This window comes from Bos indicus, chromosome 24, assembly GCF_029378745.1.
Source record: "Bos indicus isolate NIAB-ARS_2022 breed Sahiwal x Tharparkar chromosome 24, NIAB-ARS_B.indTharparkar_mat_pri_1.0, whole genome shotgun sequence".
NCBI classification, from domain to species: domain Eukaryota; kingdom Metazoa; phylum Chordata; class Mammalia; order Artiodactyla; family Bovidae; genus Bos; species Bos indicus.
The window spans coordinates 40296064-40314922 of NC_091783.1; the positions used below are offsets into that span (position 1 = coordinate 40296064).

The 18859-nt window shown below is 45.6% G+C and overlaps 1 protein-coding gene across 2 annotated transcripts in view; it reads right to left on the bottom strand.

The window, feature by feature from the left end:
• Nucleotides 1–1217: 1217 nt before the first annotated feature.
• Nucleotides 1218–18859, bottom strand: part of LAMA1 (laminin subunit alpha 1) — a 125361-nt gene continuing 107719 nt past the window's right edge. The window contains exons 49-63 of one of the 2 annotated variants that reach the window (XM_070778924.1): nucleotides 17920–18070; nucleotides 16908–17052; nucleotides 15969–16110; nucleotides 13759–13873; nucleotides 13363–13533; nucleotides 11963–12114; nucleotides 10837–11022; nucleotides 10103–10238; nucleotides 9075–9187; nucleotides 7562–7751; nucleotides 6863–7021; nucleotides 5866–6019; nucleotides 4220–4353; nucleotides 2428–2650; nucleotides 1218–1579 (exon numbers count right to left, since the gene is read on the bottom strand). In XM_070778924.1, the coding sequence (XP_070635025.1) occupies nucleotides 1419–1579; nucleotides 2428–2650; nucleotides 4220–4353; nucleotides 5866–6019; nucleotides 6863–7021; nucleotides 7562–7751; nucleotides 9075–9187; nucleotides 10103–10238; nucleotides 10837–11022; nucleotides 11963–12114; nucleotides 13363–13533; nucleotides 13759–13873; nucleotides 15969–16110; nucleotides 16908–17052; nucleotides 17920–18070 (2332 nt within the window). In that variant the 3' untranslated portion in view covers nucleotides 1218–1418. Of the gene's footprint in view, nucleotides 1580–2427; nucleotides 2651–4219; nucleotides 4354–5865; nucleotides 6020–6862; nucleotides 7022–7561; nucleotides 7752–9074; nucleotides 9188–10075; nucleotides 10239–10836; nucleotides 11023–11962; nucleotides 12115–13362; nucleotides 13534–13758; nucleotides 13874–15968; nucleotides 16111–16907; nucleotides 17053–17919; nucleotides 18071–18859 lie in introns of both variants that reach the window. The other variant, XM_070778923.1, reaches the window with a different exon arrangement.

Genomic DNA, 18859 nt, shown 5'->3' on the forward strand with positions numbered 1-18859 from the left:
ACATGGAAACTTACATTACCATATGTAAAATAGATAGCCAATGAGAATTTGCTGTATGGCTCAGGAAACTCAAACAGGGTCTCTGTATCAACCAAGAGGGGTGGGGTGGGGAGGGAGATGGGAGGGAGATTGAAAAGGGAGGGGATTTATGTATACCTATGGCTGATTCATGTTGAGGTTTGACAGAAAACAATGAAGTTCTGTAAAGCAATTATCCTTCAATAAAAAATAAATTAAAAAATATGGTATATACACACGATGGAATATTACTCAGCCTTAAGAAAGGAAGGACACTAACACATACTCCATCATGGATGATCCTACAGGACCTTATGCCATGAAAAATAAGTCAGTCACAAACTGACTGATGCTGAATGATTCCGGTGACTCAAGTCGCCAGACCCATGCACACAGGAAGAAAAATGGTGGATGCCAGGAGCTGGGGAGAGAGGGCAGCTGGGAATTAGTATTTAATAGGTACAGAGCATGTTTTGCAAGACGGAGTGAATCTTGGAACTGGATGGTGGTGATGGTTGTACAACAGTGTGAAGGTACCTCATGCAGAGAACTGTACACTTAAAAATGGTGAAAATAGTAAGGGCTAGCTATCTAGTTATGATGCCACTTCTTTTTTTAATCTTGCAAAATGCTCTGTTAGGTTAGGTCCTCTCAGAACAAAGCTTTGTCTAGACCAGGCTCTGTCTTCCTGTGTTCCCTTTGCTTTTTGACTTGCTGAAGTCTATTTAATGTGCTTATGTGGCAAACAGTTGGCGCCCTCTGCTGGAATAGAACCAATAGTGTTACCTGTTCATTGTAGAAACTGGAGCTTAAATTCTTGATAAAGAAATCAAAGTATTCGTGTTGCTGTTGTTTAGTTGCTAAGTCATGTCCGACTCTTTTTTCAACCCCATCGACTGTAGCCAGCCGGGCTCCTCTGTCCCTGGGATTGCCCAGGCAAGAATAGTGGAGTAGGTTGCCATTCCCTTCTCCAGGGGATCTTCCCGACCCAGAGATCGAACTCTTTTCCTGCATTGGCAGGTGGGTTCTTTACCACTGAGCCACAGGGAAAGCCCATGAAAGTATTCATACACCACTCTAATCTATGATAGTCTATAATGATATTTTTTAAAAGTTTAAAATGCAAAACATGAAGTATTATCAGGCGATCAACAGAACATTTCAAAAGTTTCATTAAAAAAACTTAAAAGAGCCAGTGATTTCAATTTACATTTTAAACTATTTAATAGAGGTATTTGTTGTACACATGGTTTTAGTTAAACATAAACAAAAACGTTCTCTCTGGAAATACTGAACCTGAGTTGGAAATGAAATCTGAACTGTAAAGATTTTAGTTCACAAAATATAAAATAGTCCTCAAAATATAAACGATGGTTCCCAACTGAGGGATTCCCCAAAGTTCAGGACTCAGTCCCAGGACAGGAATGAGGGAAAACTCCTTGCAGGTCAAAAGCTGTGCTGAAGTCGAAGGACTGCACTTGCGGGCCCTTAGTCAGAGTGAGCCTCCGCACACAGCCCCGGAAGGAGGTCCGGCTGCTCAGGCAGTTCTGCTTCACATCAGCTGTTTAGGAAAGAAGAGAAAATAAATCTTGTTGTGTTAAATGATGTAAGAACAGCAGTAGAAACAAAACTAAATGCTTGTGGTTTCTGCATCAAGATTAGAAGAATATTTTTCCACATACGTGGCTTCAGTGATAGCGTAATTTATAGAAAACTATTAATAAGCAATAATTTTAAGGCATAGTTGTGACTTGTCATAAAAGGGATTTTTATCTTATTAACATTTGTATTAATTACTTGGAGAATCTGAAAAGCGATGTGAGAGGGTAAGACACATGCTTGTCCTCTAAAATGATTACCAACCCATAAATTGATTCCCACTTCTGGGCATCATTTAAGATTTCTGTCAGTAAAGTCACCCAGCTTACCATACACCATACCCGATGTTCTCAGTCTTACCTGATGATCAACTTCCGCGTGCATGAATACGAAGTGGCTTCAGTCGTGTCTGACTCTGTGAGACCCCGTGGACTGTAGCCCACCAGGCTCCTCTGTCCATGGGATTCTCCAGGCAAGAATACTGGAGTGGGCTGCCATTTCCTTCTCCAAGGGATTTCCCAACCCAGGGATTGAACCCGTGTCTCATATCTCCTGCATCAGCAGGTAGGTTTTTTTGTTTGTTTTGTTTTTTAACCCTAGTGCCAACTGGGAAGCCCCGATCAACTTATATATGTAGATTATTCTGATTTTTCCAAGAATTCCTAGGCATTTGGAATAGAGCTAAAATGGTAAAGGATTTGTTACCCAAACCATGTATCTTTCTTCACCCCTATTCTTTATCCCCCTGGATAAGACCTCCCCCAGAGGCAGTGCCCCTCGAAAAGTGAGCAGAGTAGACATCACACGCACCAGGATAGCCGCCGACATAAATGGGGTCGTTGGTATCAGCAGAGGTGGACTGGGTGTGCGGACTTTCCGCTCGAACCACGTTCCCGTCGACAGTCAGAACCACTCGATGCTTGCTCTTGTTTGCCTGAAGGGTGTGCCATCTCCCATCGCAGAGCCTACTGGGAGTTTTGGGCTCGTACGTGGCCGTTATCCTCCCAGCACCATTATTAACGTGAAACAAGAGCTAAACAAACGAGACACAAGCCAATACCTTGGTGAATTCTTCCTTATTCAAGGAACACAGTCCATTCACACGATGTTCTTAGAGTGCATAACATCAGAGCATTCTGCTAAAAGGGAGGGCTACCTATGAAAATGTTGGCTTAAAGTTCAACATTCAGAAAACAAAGATTATGGCATCTATTCCCATCACTTCATGGCAAATAGGTGGGGAAACAGTGGCAGACTTTATTTTTGGGGGCTCCAAAATCACTGCAGATGGTGACCGCAGCCATGAAATTAAAAGATGCTTACTCCTTGGAAGGAAAGTTATGACCAACCTAGACAGCATATTAAAAAGCAAAGACATTACTTTGCCAATAAAGGTCCATCTAGTCAAGACTATGGTTTTTCCAGTAGTCATGTATGGATGTGAGAGTTGGACTATAAAGAAAGCTGAGTGCCAAAGAATTGATGTTTTTAAACTGTGGTGTTGGAGAAAACTCTTGAGAGTCCCTTGGACTGCAAGGAGATCCAACCAGTCCATCCTAAAGGAAATCAGTCCTGAATAGTCATTGGAAGGACTGATGTTGAAGCTGAAATTCCAATACTCTGGCCACCTGATGTGAAGAACTGACTCATTTGAAAAGACCCTGAAACTGGGAAAGACTGAAGGTGGGAGGAGAAGGGGACAATAGAGGATGAGATGGTTGGATGGCATCACCGGCTCAATGGACACGAGTTTGAGTAAATTCTGGGAGTTGGTGATGGACAGGGAGGCCTGGTGTGCTACAGTCCATGGGGTTGCAAAGAGTCAGATATGACTGAGCAACTGAACTGAACCTATGAAAAACAAACAGTGGTTTTGTAAGACAGTGTCCTAAGGATTCTGATGCTAGCCTATTCCCAAGGCTTCGGAAGGGAAAACGGCCACCTCCATGGGAGCAAGCCTGAGCCACAATCTTTGATGCATCCTCAAATCAGTGTCATATTTTCAGCATGACAGGAGCCCATGGGTCTACTAAGAAAGTTGGTTCACAGCTGTTGCAATAGCACCTGTGAAGGAACATTTACTAACTCCCTCCTGAAAAACCATGGATGCTCTACTACCCCAGGTGGTAGCACAAACAATCTGAGACCTGCAGAAGGAGGGAGGGAAACACTAAGTATCCTATTGTCAACTTCTTGTGCTGTATGTGAAGCTTTGTTATTGTTGCTTAGTCACTTCAGTCGTGTCTGACTCTTAGTGATCCCCTGGACTGTAGCCCACCAGGCTCTTCTGTCCATGGGATTTCCCAGGCAAGAACAGTGGAGTGGGTTGCTGTTTCCTCCTCCAGAAAATCTTCCTGACTCAGGGATTGAACCTGTGTCTCCTGCATTGCAGGCAGATTCTTGACCACTGAGTCACTGGGGAAGTCCTTTTTTAGGATTATCTATTTTTAAATACTAAATGAATCTTTTCTGCATTCCATCAAAGTGCATAATTAGAAATTTGGATCTAGATATTTCTACTGTTTCTCAACTGCTCTCTCTGACACTGGGATGAGATGTGCGGGGGCAGGGAGGGGGAAGGGCATCCAGATTAAGTGTTCACCTTTCCATCTACAATCTCCAGTCCAATGGCATCCACTTTGGCGCTGCTGATCCCCAGGAGGACACCGTTCTCCGATGAGGTACGGAACTCCAGCGTGATGTTCACGTCGGATCGCACTCTGTAGCCTTCTCTGACTGAAACACACAAGGAAGACACTCAGTGATGGGGCCTGCCTGATGCATGAAGGCGTAGGCTCAGAGAGGCCAGGGGCTGGGCTGGCTGGCTGGCTTTGCTGTCGGGCTCCTGATGAGGGTCAGGAGACCTAGCTCCAGCTCCTTCTCTGGATCCAGCTCCACCTCCACCAGCAAGTCTCTTCCACCGCTGAGCCTCGGCTTGCACCTCCGTAGGATGAAGTGATGCCTTTAAAGAAAACACACTACCAGCTGGGCTAAACCTGACTAGAGCTGACATAGGCACATGCTTTTATCCAGAGCCACGTAGGTAAAATCAGAAGGGAATTGATCCATGTAATTGGTTCATTATCCATCCAAAAAATAGAGCACTTTACTTTCCCAGTATCCACTAACCAGTGTGGCATTATTTGCTGAGTGTGTTAAGTGTGTTAGACTCCACACTATGCTTTTTTTTTTTTAAGTGGGGTTTTAATTGAATGAATTTTTCATTCAGGTGATAAAGAAGCTGGGCTAAGTTAGGGGATATTAGCAATAGCAGGCAGTTGTTACCTATGGGGCCCAGGGCTGAAGGAAAAGTGGGAGATGGTGGTGTTACTAGAAGCACAGAGTGCAAGAGAGAAGCCTGCTGGCTTTTCCTCTCCTCCCTCCCAACCTCCACCTTCCACCAGAGCCTCCCTGGAAGCCCCAGGCAAAGGAGCCCAGAAATTAGTTCCCTGTGATAGGAAATAGAACAGGAGCCAGGGGAGCACTGTTTGAGTGCAAACAGGAAGTTAGCCGGCAAGCTGCTGTTGTTTAGTCCCTAAGTCGTGTCAGATTCTTTTCGATTTCATGGACTGTAGTCTGCCAGGCTCCTCTGTCCGTGGGATTCTCCAGGCAAGAATACTGGAATGGGTTGCCATGCCCTCCCCCAGGGGATCTTCCCGACCCAGAGATCAAACCCACATCTCCTGCTTGGCAGGCGGATTCTTTACCATTGAATCACCAGGTTTAGCCGGCCAATTAAGCATCTGAAGTGGGAGAGCATGTAAGATATTTAACAAGGGCTACTTCTAAGCCTTGAGGAATTTCCATCCTAAAGCATTTTAGAGATTTAAATTCCTCTACTTACTACTCATGAATATTTCAACAGTCTAAACAGAGTTAATTTCTTCATCAAAACTGAGTCTCACTTGGCTGGCTGGTCCAGACACTTTATGGTGCTGGTTTGGAATTCAAAGGTCTTTATTAACCTGAACAGTGACAGCTTTTGCCTTATGTAAATCTGGGGCCAGTACAGATGACACCAGGACCACATGTTGCCGTCTGGAGGGTCACCTCTCCTAACGAGAGGAGGCCATCTGGGTACCACGACAGGTGAGCAGGTTTTTACACAAGATGCTGAGAATCCAGAATTCGTGGTCTCACTGCAGCTTGTACAGCGGGTCCTGTCCTATCGGATGATTCCTGGATCCTCATCATCTTAGATTACAGGGCATCCCAGAGATTGCCTGTGAGACAATTGATCGTACATACCGAGGGCTGCATATCCACTGCCTTCAAAGAAAGTTCCTTCCTGGGCCACGGCATAGCACCTGGTCACTGCAAACGCAGACACGGGGCTGTCCATGTGCAGCTGCTGGCTGTTCACTGTCACCTCCCCGAGGCAGGCAGGGACGCTGTGGGTGATCTAAGTGAAATGATGCAGGAGTAGGTGATGGTGAGGACATGAGAAGGACAAGCACATACTGTTCCCACTCTTCAACACCACACAGTAAAAGACTGTCTTTTGGTTTTAAAAATCCAGTGGCCACCATACTTCACGTGAAGGTCTAACTTAAAGCTACTATAATAGAGTAAAAAGGGTTTTCTACTGAGTAAATATTGTGGAAATCAAGACTGTGGAGTGGGGTTTCCCTGGGGGTTCAGGGGTAGAGAATCCACGGGCCAGTGAAGGAGACACAGGTTGGATCCTCGGTTGGGAAGATCCCACATGCCATGGAGCAGCTAAGCCCGTGTGTCACACAACTATTGAGCCAGTGCTCTAGAACCGGGGAGCTGCAACTGCAGAAGCCCGTGAGCCCTAGAGCCTGTGCTCCACAACGGGAGAAGCCACTGCAATGAAGCCCGTGCTCCACAACCAGAGAGCGGCCCCCTCTTGCTGCAACTAGAGAAAAGCCCAGGCGCAGCAACAAAGACCCAGCACGGTCAAAAATGATAAATGAAAAATCAGGAAAAAAGAAAAGACCGTGGCGTGTTCTAACCTGCAAATACAAATTTGCTGGACTTTTCCTGAGTTGCACGGGGCTAAACGCCTGTGGGAAGGGAGTTGTTTGTTCACTAACAGGAAGGCAGGCTGGGCTTCAAGGAGAAGCCCCAACACACAGTCGAGGGATGTGGTTCCAAATGTTTCCATCTTGTGGGCAAGCTCCAGGCCCAAACACGGTAATTTAAACATAAATACATTCCTCCACAAGACAAACAACAACCACAATAAAGGTACAAATGGGCCTACGGAGAAAACGCTGCTTACGTTTCCAGTGTTCCTGGCCCTGTACTCGGAGGGGAGGCCTCCGAGGTACAGCTTTCCTTCCACGTCTAGCGTGGTGGCATCTCCCACCGTGGTCACCACGGGCGATTCCTGGCCGTCGACCGTCATGAAGCCCCTCCTTTTAAAGTACTCTGTCTTGACCTAGAGAGATCCGAAGACATGAATCATTTCTAAGGAATCTGAGAAAACAACAGCTGTTTGCAGCATCTGTTCACTGCTGGAGTAATAACCCGAATGGAACCCTCAAGGACGGCTCAGGTGTTCGCACCTCCGGGGTTGAGAGGAGGCTGAGCCTGGAGCAGGTTAGCACAGGACCTGCTGGAGAGTCCCCATCACAGCAACACGGAGGCCAGGACATCAGGTTGGGCCCATTCACACCACCCGTGGGCTTGGTTGACTTCTCATCAAACCAAGAACATACCTGGTGAGTGAACATTTTGTTCATTCTACCAATGTTTGCTGAGTGCCTACTAAGTTTCAGGCACTGAGTGATCCCTTGAGGGTATTTCAGGAAGCAGAAAAGGTTGTGCCCCTCAGAAGCCTACATTCTATGGGGCAGACATCAGACACAGAGCAAGCTGGAAATCAAAGGGGTTGATCCCACTACTGTGAAACGGAGTGCACACGAGGGGCCGTGGAACAGAGCTTGGCACGAGTGACCCCACCTTCCCGAGAGCCTACCGTGTGCCACTGGCCGTCGCTGAGCAGCGCAGGGTGTGAGACCTTGGTCCTGCCCTTCCCAAGGTCGAAGGTGAAGTGCAGGCGGCCCGCGTGCAGCTGGAGCGCGGCGTGGTCCACCTGGTTCTGGTGAGCCATGTAGAACACCAGGCCACTGGAGGCGAACGTGCGGATGCGCAGCTGAACTGAGAGCCTGGAGGGAGGCGAGGGCTCTCAGGAAGGAGCATGCTCTCACTCTTTAATTGTTTAAATTCACTCTTTAATTTCAATTAAATTTCTTCAATTAAATTAATTTCAATTAAAGTCACTCTTTAAATTCAAAGACCCCGGTAAGTGTTTCAACATCTGTTTTGAACATCTCAGGTTATCCATCCCTTCATTGATCTATCCATTCATTCACTCGTGGTAACTGCCTACCTCCATCTGCCAGGAATCTTCCTAGGAGCAGAGGATCAAGCAGTGAACAAAGGAGGGTCCCTTTCTCCCCAAAACTAACACCAGAAATATACCACAGAGTTAAAACTGAGTCACGTGGAGGCCAGTGGGGAAGGGGGCTAATGAGCTGTGGCAAAAAATGGTGATGATGGTGAGAAAGCCAGAGGGCTCAGAGGTCTTGATGGGGGTGAGCAGCTGCTGGAGAGAGAAGTAAGGAGGAGAGAGAGGTGGTTAGCAGGATGCTTAAAGCGAGATTGTGCAGGTGGGGTGGGTACTTAGGAAGTGCTCAGCAGTGTGACCACGGGGAGAAGGCAGCCAGGGAGGAACGAGGGAAAGACCTCTGACAGATCGGAGCCAGAGGACCTCAAAGATCAGGGGCTGGGCAGCTGCCAAGCTCATGGGGACTGAAGGCAGGAGACAAGGGGCAGTGACCCCAGATGGCGGCGACAGAGGGGTAGAGCACTGCAGAGCCGAGGGCGTGGACTGCGGGGCTGAGACCCACAGGAGGACAGGGAGGCGTGCAGGTCCTGAGGACCCTTGGCCACGAGCTCTCTGGGATGTGAGCTGGCTTCCCCAGCTGGAGAAGGCTGCCTGGGACAGCCAGGTGTGAAGGGCAGAGGGAACGTGCAGGCTGGCGTGCGTGTGGCTCCAGGAATTTGGGGTCATGATGATAGAGCTGGGGGGGGGGGCTTTTCTGCAGATTAGTGAATGCTTCTTGTAGAACGGGGTTCAGCGTCCAGAAGACAGCTTCAGGGGACTTGGGATTCCAGAAGGAAGAGGGGTTTAGGTAGCCAGGGCTCTCCTCTACACCGCCAGAGAGGCAGCCACCCACCATCATCAAGACGGCGTCCAGACAAACCACGGAACCCGGCCGAGCCACGCTGGCGCATCTGAGCCGCATAGGAGTTGTGTTCCTATTTGCCTCTCACTGCCACCACGTGGTGGCAAGCTGAACACACCAAAGTGTTCACTTCTCATGAAACACGAGAAGCTTCTTCCGGAAAAGACTCACTGCTGAAGAATATGCCCTGGATTCTTCTAGCAATGAGACATCTCGTGAGGACATTAGAGCATCACCTACCTCTTTCGGACAGCCAGCTGGTTAAAGGGCAGCACCAAGTGGCTGCCTTCTGCGAGGCCAAACTGGTGGGCATTGGGGATGTATTCTGGGGCCCTTTCCGTGGCGCACAGTTCCTGTAAGAGATGCATATGGCTCACAGCCATGCAAGGCCAGGCCCACCACCCCCGCCCTTCCCCACACCCTGCAACACAAACATGTCCTTCCATGAAGGAAACATCTCAGAAGCAAGGGTGTCAGAGCACCAGCAACACAAACACACCAGCAACACAAACACACCAGCACAGCCTTTACCTTCTTGGCTATTTGTTCCACACCCCTCTGTCTCTCTGAGAAGGCAACTAGAGCCTCTGTTTTTTACCTCAGTCCCACTCAAGTTCACCATATTCCCATGAATTTTCATCAGGTCCAAGGGGCAAAGGCCTTGCTTGTGCCTGCAACCACTCCCCCTCAAAAAAAAAAAAAACCTGCTCTGGGGAAGGCAGCTGCAGGAACAGCTGGCACATGGGCAGCAGGGGACTGTACGTGCCCACAGGGGACAGGCCAAGGTGGTTCCTCCTTGACAGGAGCGAGGTGTAGCCAGGAGGAGCCGGGCTGGAGGGCAGGTGCCCTGGGTCCAGGCCGAGCAAGGCCGTAGACTCAGTTTCCCAGGTCAGTGGATGGAGGCTACCAATACCACCACCCTGAACTCAGAGATGGGCCTTGCTCTACACAACTGAGCCATGTGCATCATCACAGCATGAGCTCTCAACCAAGGAAGCAGAGAAATCATCAAACAGAAAAGTGAAAGCTAACAAGGGCTTCCCTGGTGGCTCAGATGGTAAAGAGTCTGCCTGCAATTCAGGAGACACAAGTTTGATACCTGGGTAGGTAAGATCCCTCGGAGAAAGGAACTGCAACCCACCCACTCCAGTATTCTTGCCTGGAGAATCCCATGGATAGAGAAGCCTGGCAGGCTACAGTCCATGGGGGTCACAAAGAGTCAGACACGACTAATACTGAACTGCATAATTAAAGAAGGGCCTTCTCACTGGACTTGGTAGAGGCTGGGGCTCTGGCGGGCGCTCTCCGTCCTCGCGGTAGACGGCTAGTTTCGGCCTCCCTGAGAGTGAGCAGGAGTCCAGGTCTGCATGTTCATAGTCAGCGGCACTCGTGAAATCCAGAAGTCTAGATACAAACAAAGCGTTTCAGAATCAGTGGTGATAATACAAGCCAACACACGCACCAAGGTCACAGGATTACTGAACACTTAAAATCCATTAAAAAATACGAATACAATACTCTTAAAAGTAACCGAATCGACCATCTCCCACAATGACTGGAAACCCATATGCATGCTCAGTCTATTCAGTCGTGTCCGACTCTGTGACCCCATGGACTGTAGTCCATAGAATTCTCCAGGCAAGGATATTGGAGTGGGTGGCTATGCCCTCCCTTAGGGGACCTTCCTGACCCAGGGATAGCACCCACTCTCTTAAGTCTCCTGCACTGGCAGGAAGGTTCTTTACCACAGCACCACCTGTGGAACTCATGTCTAGCGGTTCTCTTCTTTCTCATGCATGATGACAGACTGTCCACCATTCTAGTTCAATAAAGGCCATCTGGGGGGACTTTCATGATAAAACACGGGATCCACTTATCATTTGGGAACCTGCAGAATTTGAGGCCAGCTCCAATGACAAAATTAGACTGTAGATTAGTGTCGGTACTGGGCATTGAAAGATCGGGACGGGCACAGTCAGGCTGAGAGTGCAGTCATACTTACTCCATGTTAAAGACCAGGTTTCGGATACAGCCGTGGAACGAGCTTCTCATCTTGAGCATGGGTGTCCCCTCACCCTCTGGAATGCCCCCGACGTACAGGCTGGACACATTTATAGTCCTGCTTTCTGCTGACGGGCCCAACTTCATTTCCACAGGAGTTGTCTCATCCACTTGAACAGTAACAACTCTAAAGGAGAATATAAAGGTTTTTAAATACAATGAAACATCACTGTCCATTTTATTCCAGCAAGTTCTTACTAATAAAAGTTTTCCCTGAAAGAAATTTTTTAACATGAAATTTAACATGTGTGAATAAAAAAAAGGCAACTCTTGAACATGAAAAGAGACAGCTGAACATTTTCCCAAAATGAATGTAATGGTGATTAAACATTATTCAGTTCGAGTGCTTTTTGGAGTGTATCCTCTACTTCTTTATCTGTGACAAAATGTCCAGTGTGTTTTTAAAACATTTGGTCCATAGTTTTTGAGAGAGATTAATACAGAAATGTTACTCTAACACTACTTACTACTATTTACATTTTACTGTTTGCATTGTTGCTATTTACTATTATACCATTCACTATTAAAATTTGCTTCCTGGGTGGCTCAGCGGTAAAAAATCCGCCTGGCATACAGGAGAGGCAGGTTCAAGCCCTGGGTCAGGAAGATCCCCTGAAGGAGGAAATGGCAACCCACTCCAATATTCTTGCTTGGAAAGTCCCAGGGACAGAGGAGCCTCGCAGGCTACAGACTGTGGGTTCAGTCGCAAAGGGTTAGACACAACTGAGCACACTACAGTTATTTACCATTTTCCCACTCACTATGAGAATTCATTAACACTGTAATGAATGGTAGTTGACACAGAATTTTTCCAACTAAAGACAATTTATCCTGGGCCCCACAAAAGGGCGGGGTTAAGGTTGTTCAATTATGAAAAATCTGCAAATGTCTTATTATAAAGCAAATGAAATTGATTTCCAAGGAGGTCTTCCAGCAAGCTCCTAGAATTATTTTGGAACTTTAAAAACTGAATGCTAATGACATCATACTAATTATCCCAATCATTTCACTGCAAAGAGCCCCATACAGGCATCCTACTGGGGAGCTTTGTAAGGTCAGGCAAATACCTTCCGCTCCTTATCATGGAGATGGAATGCTCTTGACCGTCACCGTAGGTGCCCGTGGGAGCGTGCAGGAGAGCTCTTCTCAGGGTGGTTCCGTCCCCAGGGTTAACATGCACTTCAACGTGGCCTTCAATTAGCATGATGGACCAGAAGGGCTAGGAAGGAGACACAGATAATTCCCATAGAAAAGACATTACTATAGGATTTAAAGAATTATCATCTGATGAAGCCCATGTGGCTGTATTAGTGCCAAGGAAGCAGCTCCTTAAAAACACCACCATGTGACACAACTGCTTTCTACTTCATATGCTACTTTCTAATCTCTGCTCACTTAATTTACTTTCTGCATTAGGCTGTTATCACTAACCACATCAAAGATTTCCATTTCTACACAGTCTTCACACTTCCTTATTGCTACGTTATGTGCTACCAAATAGTCACGTCGTAAGTCACTGATCTATTTCTCTCTTTCCCCAGGTTTACTGAGACATGATTGACATATACCGCTGTATTAGCCTTAGGTATACAACACAACCATTGGATATTTGAACATATCACAAAATGATCACCACAACAAGCTTAGTTAACATCGATCACCTCATATAGTTGCAAAATCTTTTCTTATGGGGAGAGCTTTTAAGATCCACTCTCTTAGCAACTTTCAAATGCAATATGGTGTGGTGACTATAGTCACCGCGCTGTACATTGCCCCCTGATCTTCTTACAGCTGCACATTTGCGCCTTTTGGCCCTCTCCACCCAATTCCCTCCTGCCCTTACAAACTCTGCTGACCACCAGTCTGTTCTGTTTCTATGAGTTTTTTTTTTTTTTTAAGTTTCCCCATATAAGTGAGATCATACAGTACTTGTCTTTCTCCATTTACCTTACTTCACTTAACATAATGTCCTCGAGGTTCATACGTGTTCATTCATAGGATTTCCTCCTATTTTATGGCTGAATAAAATTTCACTGAATAAACACACAGTATCCATAAAATATCTTGCACAGTAGAGAGCCATACTTTAAACTGTAGCTCTGTGACTTCTCTTTCATTAATATAATACCTTAGCATTCTCGGAGTCTCTTCGAATTACGTAATATATAAAGTCTGAGGAGAGGAAAGGGTAAATATCACCTAATTTATTATGATCCGAGGTAGACACTAAGTGTCTTTCTTCTCAGTGGCTGGACAAGGAAGATGGACTTTGCAACACAAAGACACCACTGATTCATGAAGGAAAACACATTCAGTAATGAACACGTTTCCTTAGTAAAAATGTGCCCCCATAAACAACCAGGCACATGGCTAGAATACACGTTAGGACTAAGTCATCTTCCATCCAGTGTTTCCTGAAGTCATTTCCTCCCTGAGCTCCTGGCTTGACAGCCTCTGGGTCACTCACCCCATGTGCCTGCCGATCACCTGGCTTCTCACTGCTCTGGCTCAGGGCAGCCAGGACGATGCCACTGCTGCTCCTGGTGGCAAATGTTGCCAACAACTCCGTGTCTGGTGACAGAGACTTGGGGGGCAATTCAACATAGCCACCTCTCAAGAAGCTGACGCTTCGGACAGGCTGGTCAGAGAGGAGAGAAGAAAGCCCATCAGGTCCACCGTGTGTGGAACCTCCCCCACCCAACCATCACCCAGAGGCTGCTGCTGTTTACCCCACCCCCCTCTTTTCTATTCAATCCCCTGGTTTAGATCCTGTTGCCTTATGACGTTAGTAAATCAATAGGCAGTTGATTTACTCGTCCTAATATGATTACACTTTTCTCAATATTCATAAAACACTCCCCACCTCTAGTATACAGCCTTTCCTCACGCCATAGGAATTTCTGAGTAAATCAAAGGTTGATCTGGATATTTCCAGGTTTTTGATGCAGCCCACGTAGCTTTTGCTGGAGACACCTTTCCTGTAGGGAAGGACAGGACAGCAGCAGCAACAAAGTTTGGATCTTATAACTCCAGGTTTGAAAGAAGAAATAAAAACAAGGAAGATCTCCTTTCAGGTGTCATGGTCTCCCTGTAAAAAGGTTACTGACCGTGAGATGGTGAGAATTCAGGTCAAACATGTGCTCGCCTTAGGACTAAAGAGAAGGATCAAATTTAGTGAGCACAACTATCCAGATGGCCACAAAGAAGGCCAAGCACCAAAGAATTGATGCTTTCAAACTGTGATGCTGGAGAAGACTCTTGAGAGTCCACTGGACACAAGAAGATCAAACCAGTCAATCCTAAAGGGAATCAACCCTGAATATTCATTGGAAGGACTGATGCTGAAGCTGAAGCTCCCTGTCTTTGGCCACCTGATGCCAAGAGCTGACTCACTGGAAAAGACCCTGATGCTGGGAAAGATTGAGGGCAAGAGAAGGGGGCGACAGAGGATGAGATGGTTGGATGGCATCACTGCCTCCATGGACATGAGTTTGAGCAAACTCCAGAGATAATGAAGGACAGGGAAGCCTGGAGGGCTGCAGGTCATGGGGTCATAAAGAGTCAGTCAGAACTGAGCAACTGAACAACAACCACCTAGGTGGCTACCTAGACAAACCCTGCTTAATATTTTTAAGGGAAACTATTACAGTCATTACCATTTGGACGTACTCACCAAAACAGGGGCCAGTTATAAGAAAGGCAGTGCATTGTCGTAAGGAAGTTATGGCACTTAGTTTACAGTTCAGTCTCTGGGAGCTCGGCTGCCTTGACTGCCAGCTGTGGATGCATTCTTTTTTTTTAATGGTGTGAAAGAAACGTCTCGCTTAATTTGTTCCCAGTTCAAAATTACAAAACTGAGAACGGCAAACTACAGAAAGTTTATGTGAATTATTAAAGTCGCAAAGCTAAACAAGAATCAGAATCAGTGCACCTCTCCTCTGCTATCTTTAATCCAACTTGCTGATGCTGGTCTTTCAGCTTTCACATACATTATTCACTCTAATCACACAAAAGGGGAATCCAGATAAGTCTGTAGAAAGCACGATCTTTTTTTTTTTTTGGTCTCCAAAGAGATTTTTCTAGTAGAAAGTCTGGACAGGAGAATGATGCGTGATGGAAAGTAAGGCCTCCAAATATTGCACAGTTACCATTTTTAGATGTTCTACAGGCAGTAGAACATCATAAATTTTACTACAAAAGGCTTTCTTTACTTCTCAAGTATATGGCATACTTGGAAATAAATCCTGAATGTTCACTGGAAGGACTGATGCTGAAGCTGAAGCTGAAGCTCCAATTCTTGGGCCATTTGATGTGAAGAGCTGACTCTCTGGAAAAGACCCTGATGCTGGGAAAGATTGAGGGCAACAGGAGAAGAGGGTGGCAGAAGATGAGATGGTTAAATAGCATCACCGATTCAGTGGACATGAATCTGAGCAAAATCCAGGAGATAGTGAAGGACAGAAAGGCCTGGCATGCTGCAGTCCAAGGGGTTGCAAAGAGTTGGACACAACTTGGAGACTAAATGACAACAACAAATATGGCATACTAATCAAAACAGAGTGCTATGGGCTCAGTTGTGTTCTCTACCTCCTCTCAAAAAAGATTTTGACTTTCTAATGTTCTACTTTGACGTAGTATTCATAAGGTACTGAATGTAACCATACTTGGAAATAGGTCTTTGTGGTTGTAATCAAGTTAGGATGAGGTCATTAGGATAGGTTCTAATCCAGTATGAGTGGTGTCCTTATAAAAAGGGGAAATTTGGTCACAGAGAGACACAGAGGGAAAACAATGTGTCCACAAAGACGAAGAATGCCACCTACAAGCTGAGGAATGCCCGAAGCTACCAGAAGCCCAGAGACAGCATGGAACAGATTCTTTCTCATGATCCTCAGAAGGAAGCAGCTCTATGGACACTTGATATCAGAACCGCAGGCTCCAGATACTGTACGAGACATTTCTTATACATTTGTTAATCACTTCCGTTGTTTAAGCTGGCCGGTTTGTGGGATTTTGTTATGGAAACGAAAACAGTAATTAGGGACATGACACTTCTGCAGTGTGGTATCATACCTCACTACCCTCGACCTCGGTAATCCACCCACATAAATTGGATCCTTATCCAGACGATTGAGGTCAGAAGATGCCCCTGGAGTCTCCCCTTGCTTGGTTTCTTTGTAGGTGGTGTTATAAGCATCAATAACTGCCAGGAGCCCTATAGGAGATCAAGGGGATAAGAACATCATTTTCTACAGTAAAACAAAACACAGACATCTCACAAAGTTCATTAACAAAGACATATTCTTTTCCATCCTGCAAATTTGACCAAGGAATGTTCTTGACTGTTAAAGGGCAAATGAAAACCCTCTTTACAAAAGTCAATAAATCCAGAATGCACATGCTAAATGGCACCAGAATGTGTGAAAGAAAATGGAATCAATTTGACCCTTGATTCCAATTTAGCCTTTAATGTTAAATAATGCATTTGCAAAAGTGAAAGTCGCTCATTCGTGTCCGACTCTTTGCAACCCCATGGACTATACATATACAGTCAATGGAATTCTCCAGGGCCGAATACTGGAGTGGATAGCCTTTCCCATCTCCAGGGGATCTTCCCAACCCAGGGATCGAATCCAGGTCTCCCACATTGCAGGGGGATTCTTTTTCAGCTAAGCCACCAGGGAAGCCCAAGAATATTGGAGTGAGTAGCGTATCCCTTCTCCAGCGGATCTTCCAGACCCAGGAATCAAACCGGGGTCTCCTGCATTGGAGGGGAATTCTTTACCAACTGAGCTACCAGGGAAGCCCAATGCATTTGGAAACCACAGACAAACAGAATATTCCTTCACCAAGCTGTGAATCCCGGTGCTCAGAATTCCAAAGAAAACAAGGGCTTTTGAATAGAATGTCATTCAAGAAGACTCAGAAAGCTAAAGAAAAAACAAAGACTGCTAACTTTGGAAAGATGTTCATTCCCACTAGGGCATTTTGTCCGTCTGTCCTCACACTTACCTTGCTTTTTATTTCGCTGGAAGGCAATTTTGTACCACGTTCCATTATTATAGCGTCGGTCGGTAATCAGAGCAAGGGGCCCAGAACCCAGGTCAACTGTTACCCTGACTCTGCCGTCGACCAGGTCAATGGATAAAAAGTCTTTCTGTAAAAAACAAGAGAAAACACTTACCCGTGGTTACATTATTATCACAAGATTTCTTTCCCCTCCAAGTCAGGGAGGGTGGAAATCTCCTACAGTCAAACTGAGAGAACAGGATCTGGCCTAATAGTTGGACATTAAAAGTGTCCACAAGGCTTACTAGATTAATATACAGACGTGTGAAATAAACTCATGAATGTCAAAGTCCACAACACAATAAGAGAAGTGGACTCTCTGCATCTTGTTCACTTAGATTGACAAATGAGCCAGTCCTAAAAATACAACCACAAAACAGAAAGATCACCCGCACTCAAGATAAAAATAAGAACATGAACTCCTCTGATGGAATTCAAATAAGATTAGGAAGTCACAGTGAATAAAACAAGACCTCTTATTTAGGCTCAAAATCTAATAATAAATGTTTAAGTGACATTTATAATGAGGGGAGGGCTTCCCAGGTGGCTCAGTGGGTAGAGTCCACCTGCAGTACAAAGAGACACAGGAGACTCAGGTTGGATCCATGGGTTGGGAATATTCCCCTGGAGGAGGGCATGGCAACCCATTTCAGTACTCTTGCCTGGAGAATCCCATAGACACAACAGCCTGGTGGGCTATAGTCCGTAGGGTTGCAAAGAGTTGGACATGGCTAAATGCACATAATGATGGGAAGCTATTTTCTATTTGACATGCTTTTCCAAATGTTTGTCAGTGAGTTTATACTGATAAATAATTTAAAATGGGAAACTAGTATGGCATACATGTGTATATATTATCCTTGTATGTGCTCATAAAACAATCATTTAATAAATATCCTCATAGCAATCCAACTGTAGTTACACAGCAGGACATAGAACCCTTAAAGACTCTTACGGTGCCGTTTGAAGCCAGGTACAGAAGCAGCCCGTTAGGTGAATAGGTACTAAAAAGCATAATTATCTGAGTCACAGTAGCCCGGAGAGTCTTCTCCACGACAGAATACCCACTCCCAGCAAAATGGAAAGAGGCATCTTCATCCTGGGGGCTGCACAGAGAGAGGGTGAAATATAACCTGTTCTTAGGAAGGTAGTTCACAAGGACACACGACACTCATGAGTTCTTCCTCACAAAGCTGTCATAGAGCATTTATTTCCATAATTTGGTAGTAAGTCTTAAGTCATAATAACTTAAAAGATGCCCCCCATGAGATTATGCGAGACAAGCACCCAGTTGCTTTATAAAGAAAAGAGAGTTAACGTAGGCAGCATTCACTGTAGTAAAAAGAAATTCCCTCAAAGGATGAATTGCGGCTATAAATAGTTCTACTCAGCGACTAGATTTTCGTTTGCTCTAATTTCCTTTAATGTGACTTTGATGTCCTTTAATATCTCATTTCCTTTAATGTCCTGTCTTAACTTCAGCACTTTTGGAATAAATTTTATATTGGCATTTATTACCTGGTGCTGGTTTTAACTAAATGCATCAGTTAAACTGGACTAATAATGGAAAACAAATCCATACCAATGTGCCAGAAGGATCAGCTTACAAAAATATCACTGACCAAACAGAGTCTCAAAAATCTGCAAGATGAGCTTACAACTCAGTCACACACTGTGGACTCCAGCATATCTTAGATAAGTGTTTTCCAGTTTTCCCCACGCCTCAAAAAGCTGACTTAATTTACTCTTCAAATACAAAGTACTTGGAACATGTCATTATTATGTTCAAAAGGTACTTTTGTGGAATGTCATAGGGCTTGAGAGTGAAATTTAGATTAGAGTGTCCGGGCCGGGGGTATGAATTTGCACTTTCTCCTGGTAAAGGGGTAATAACC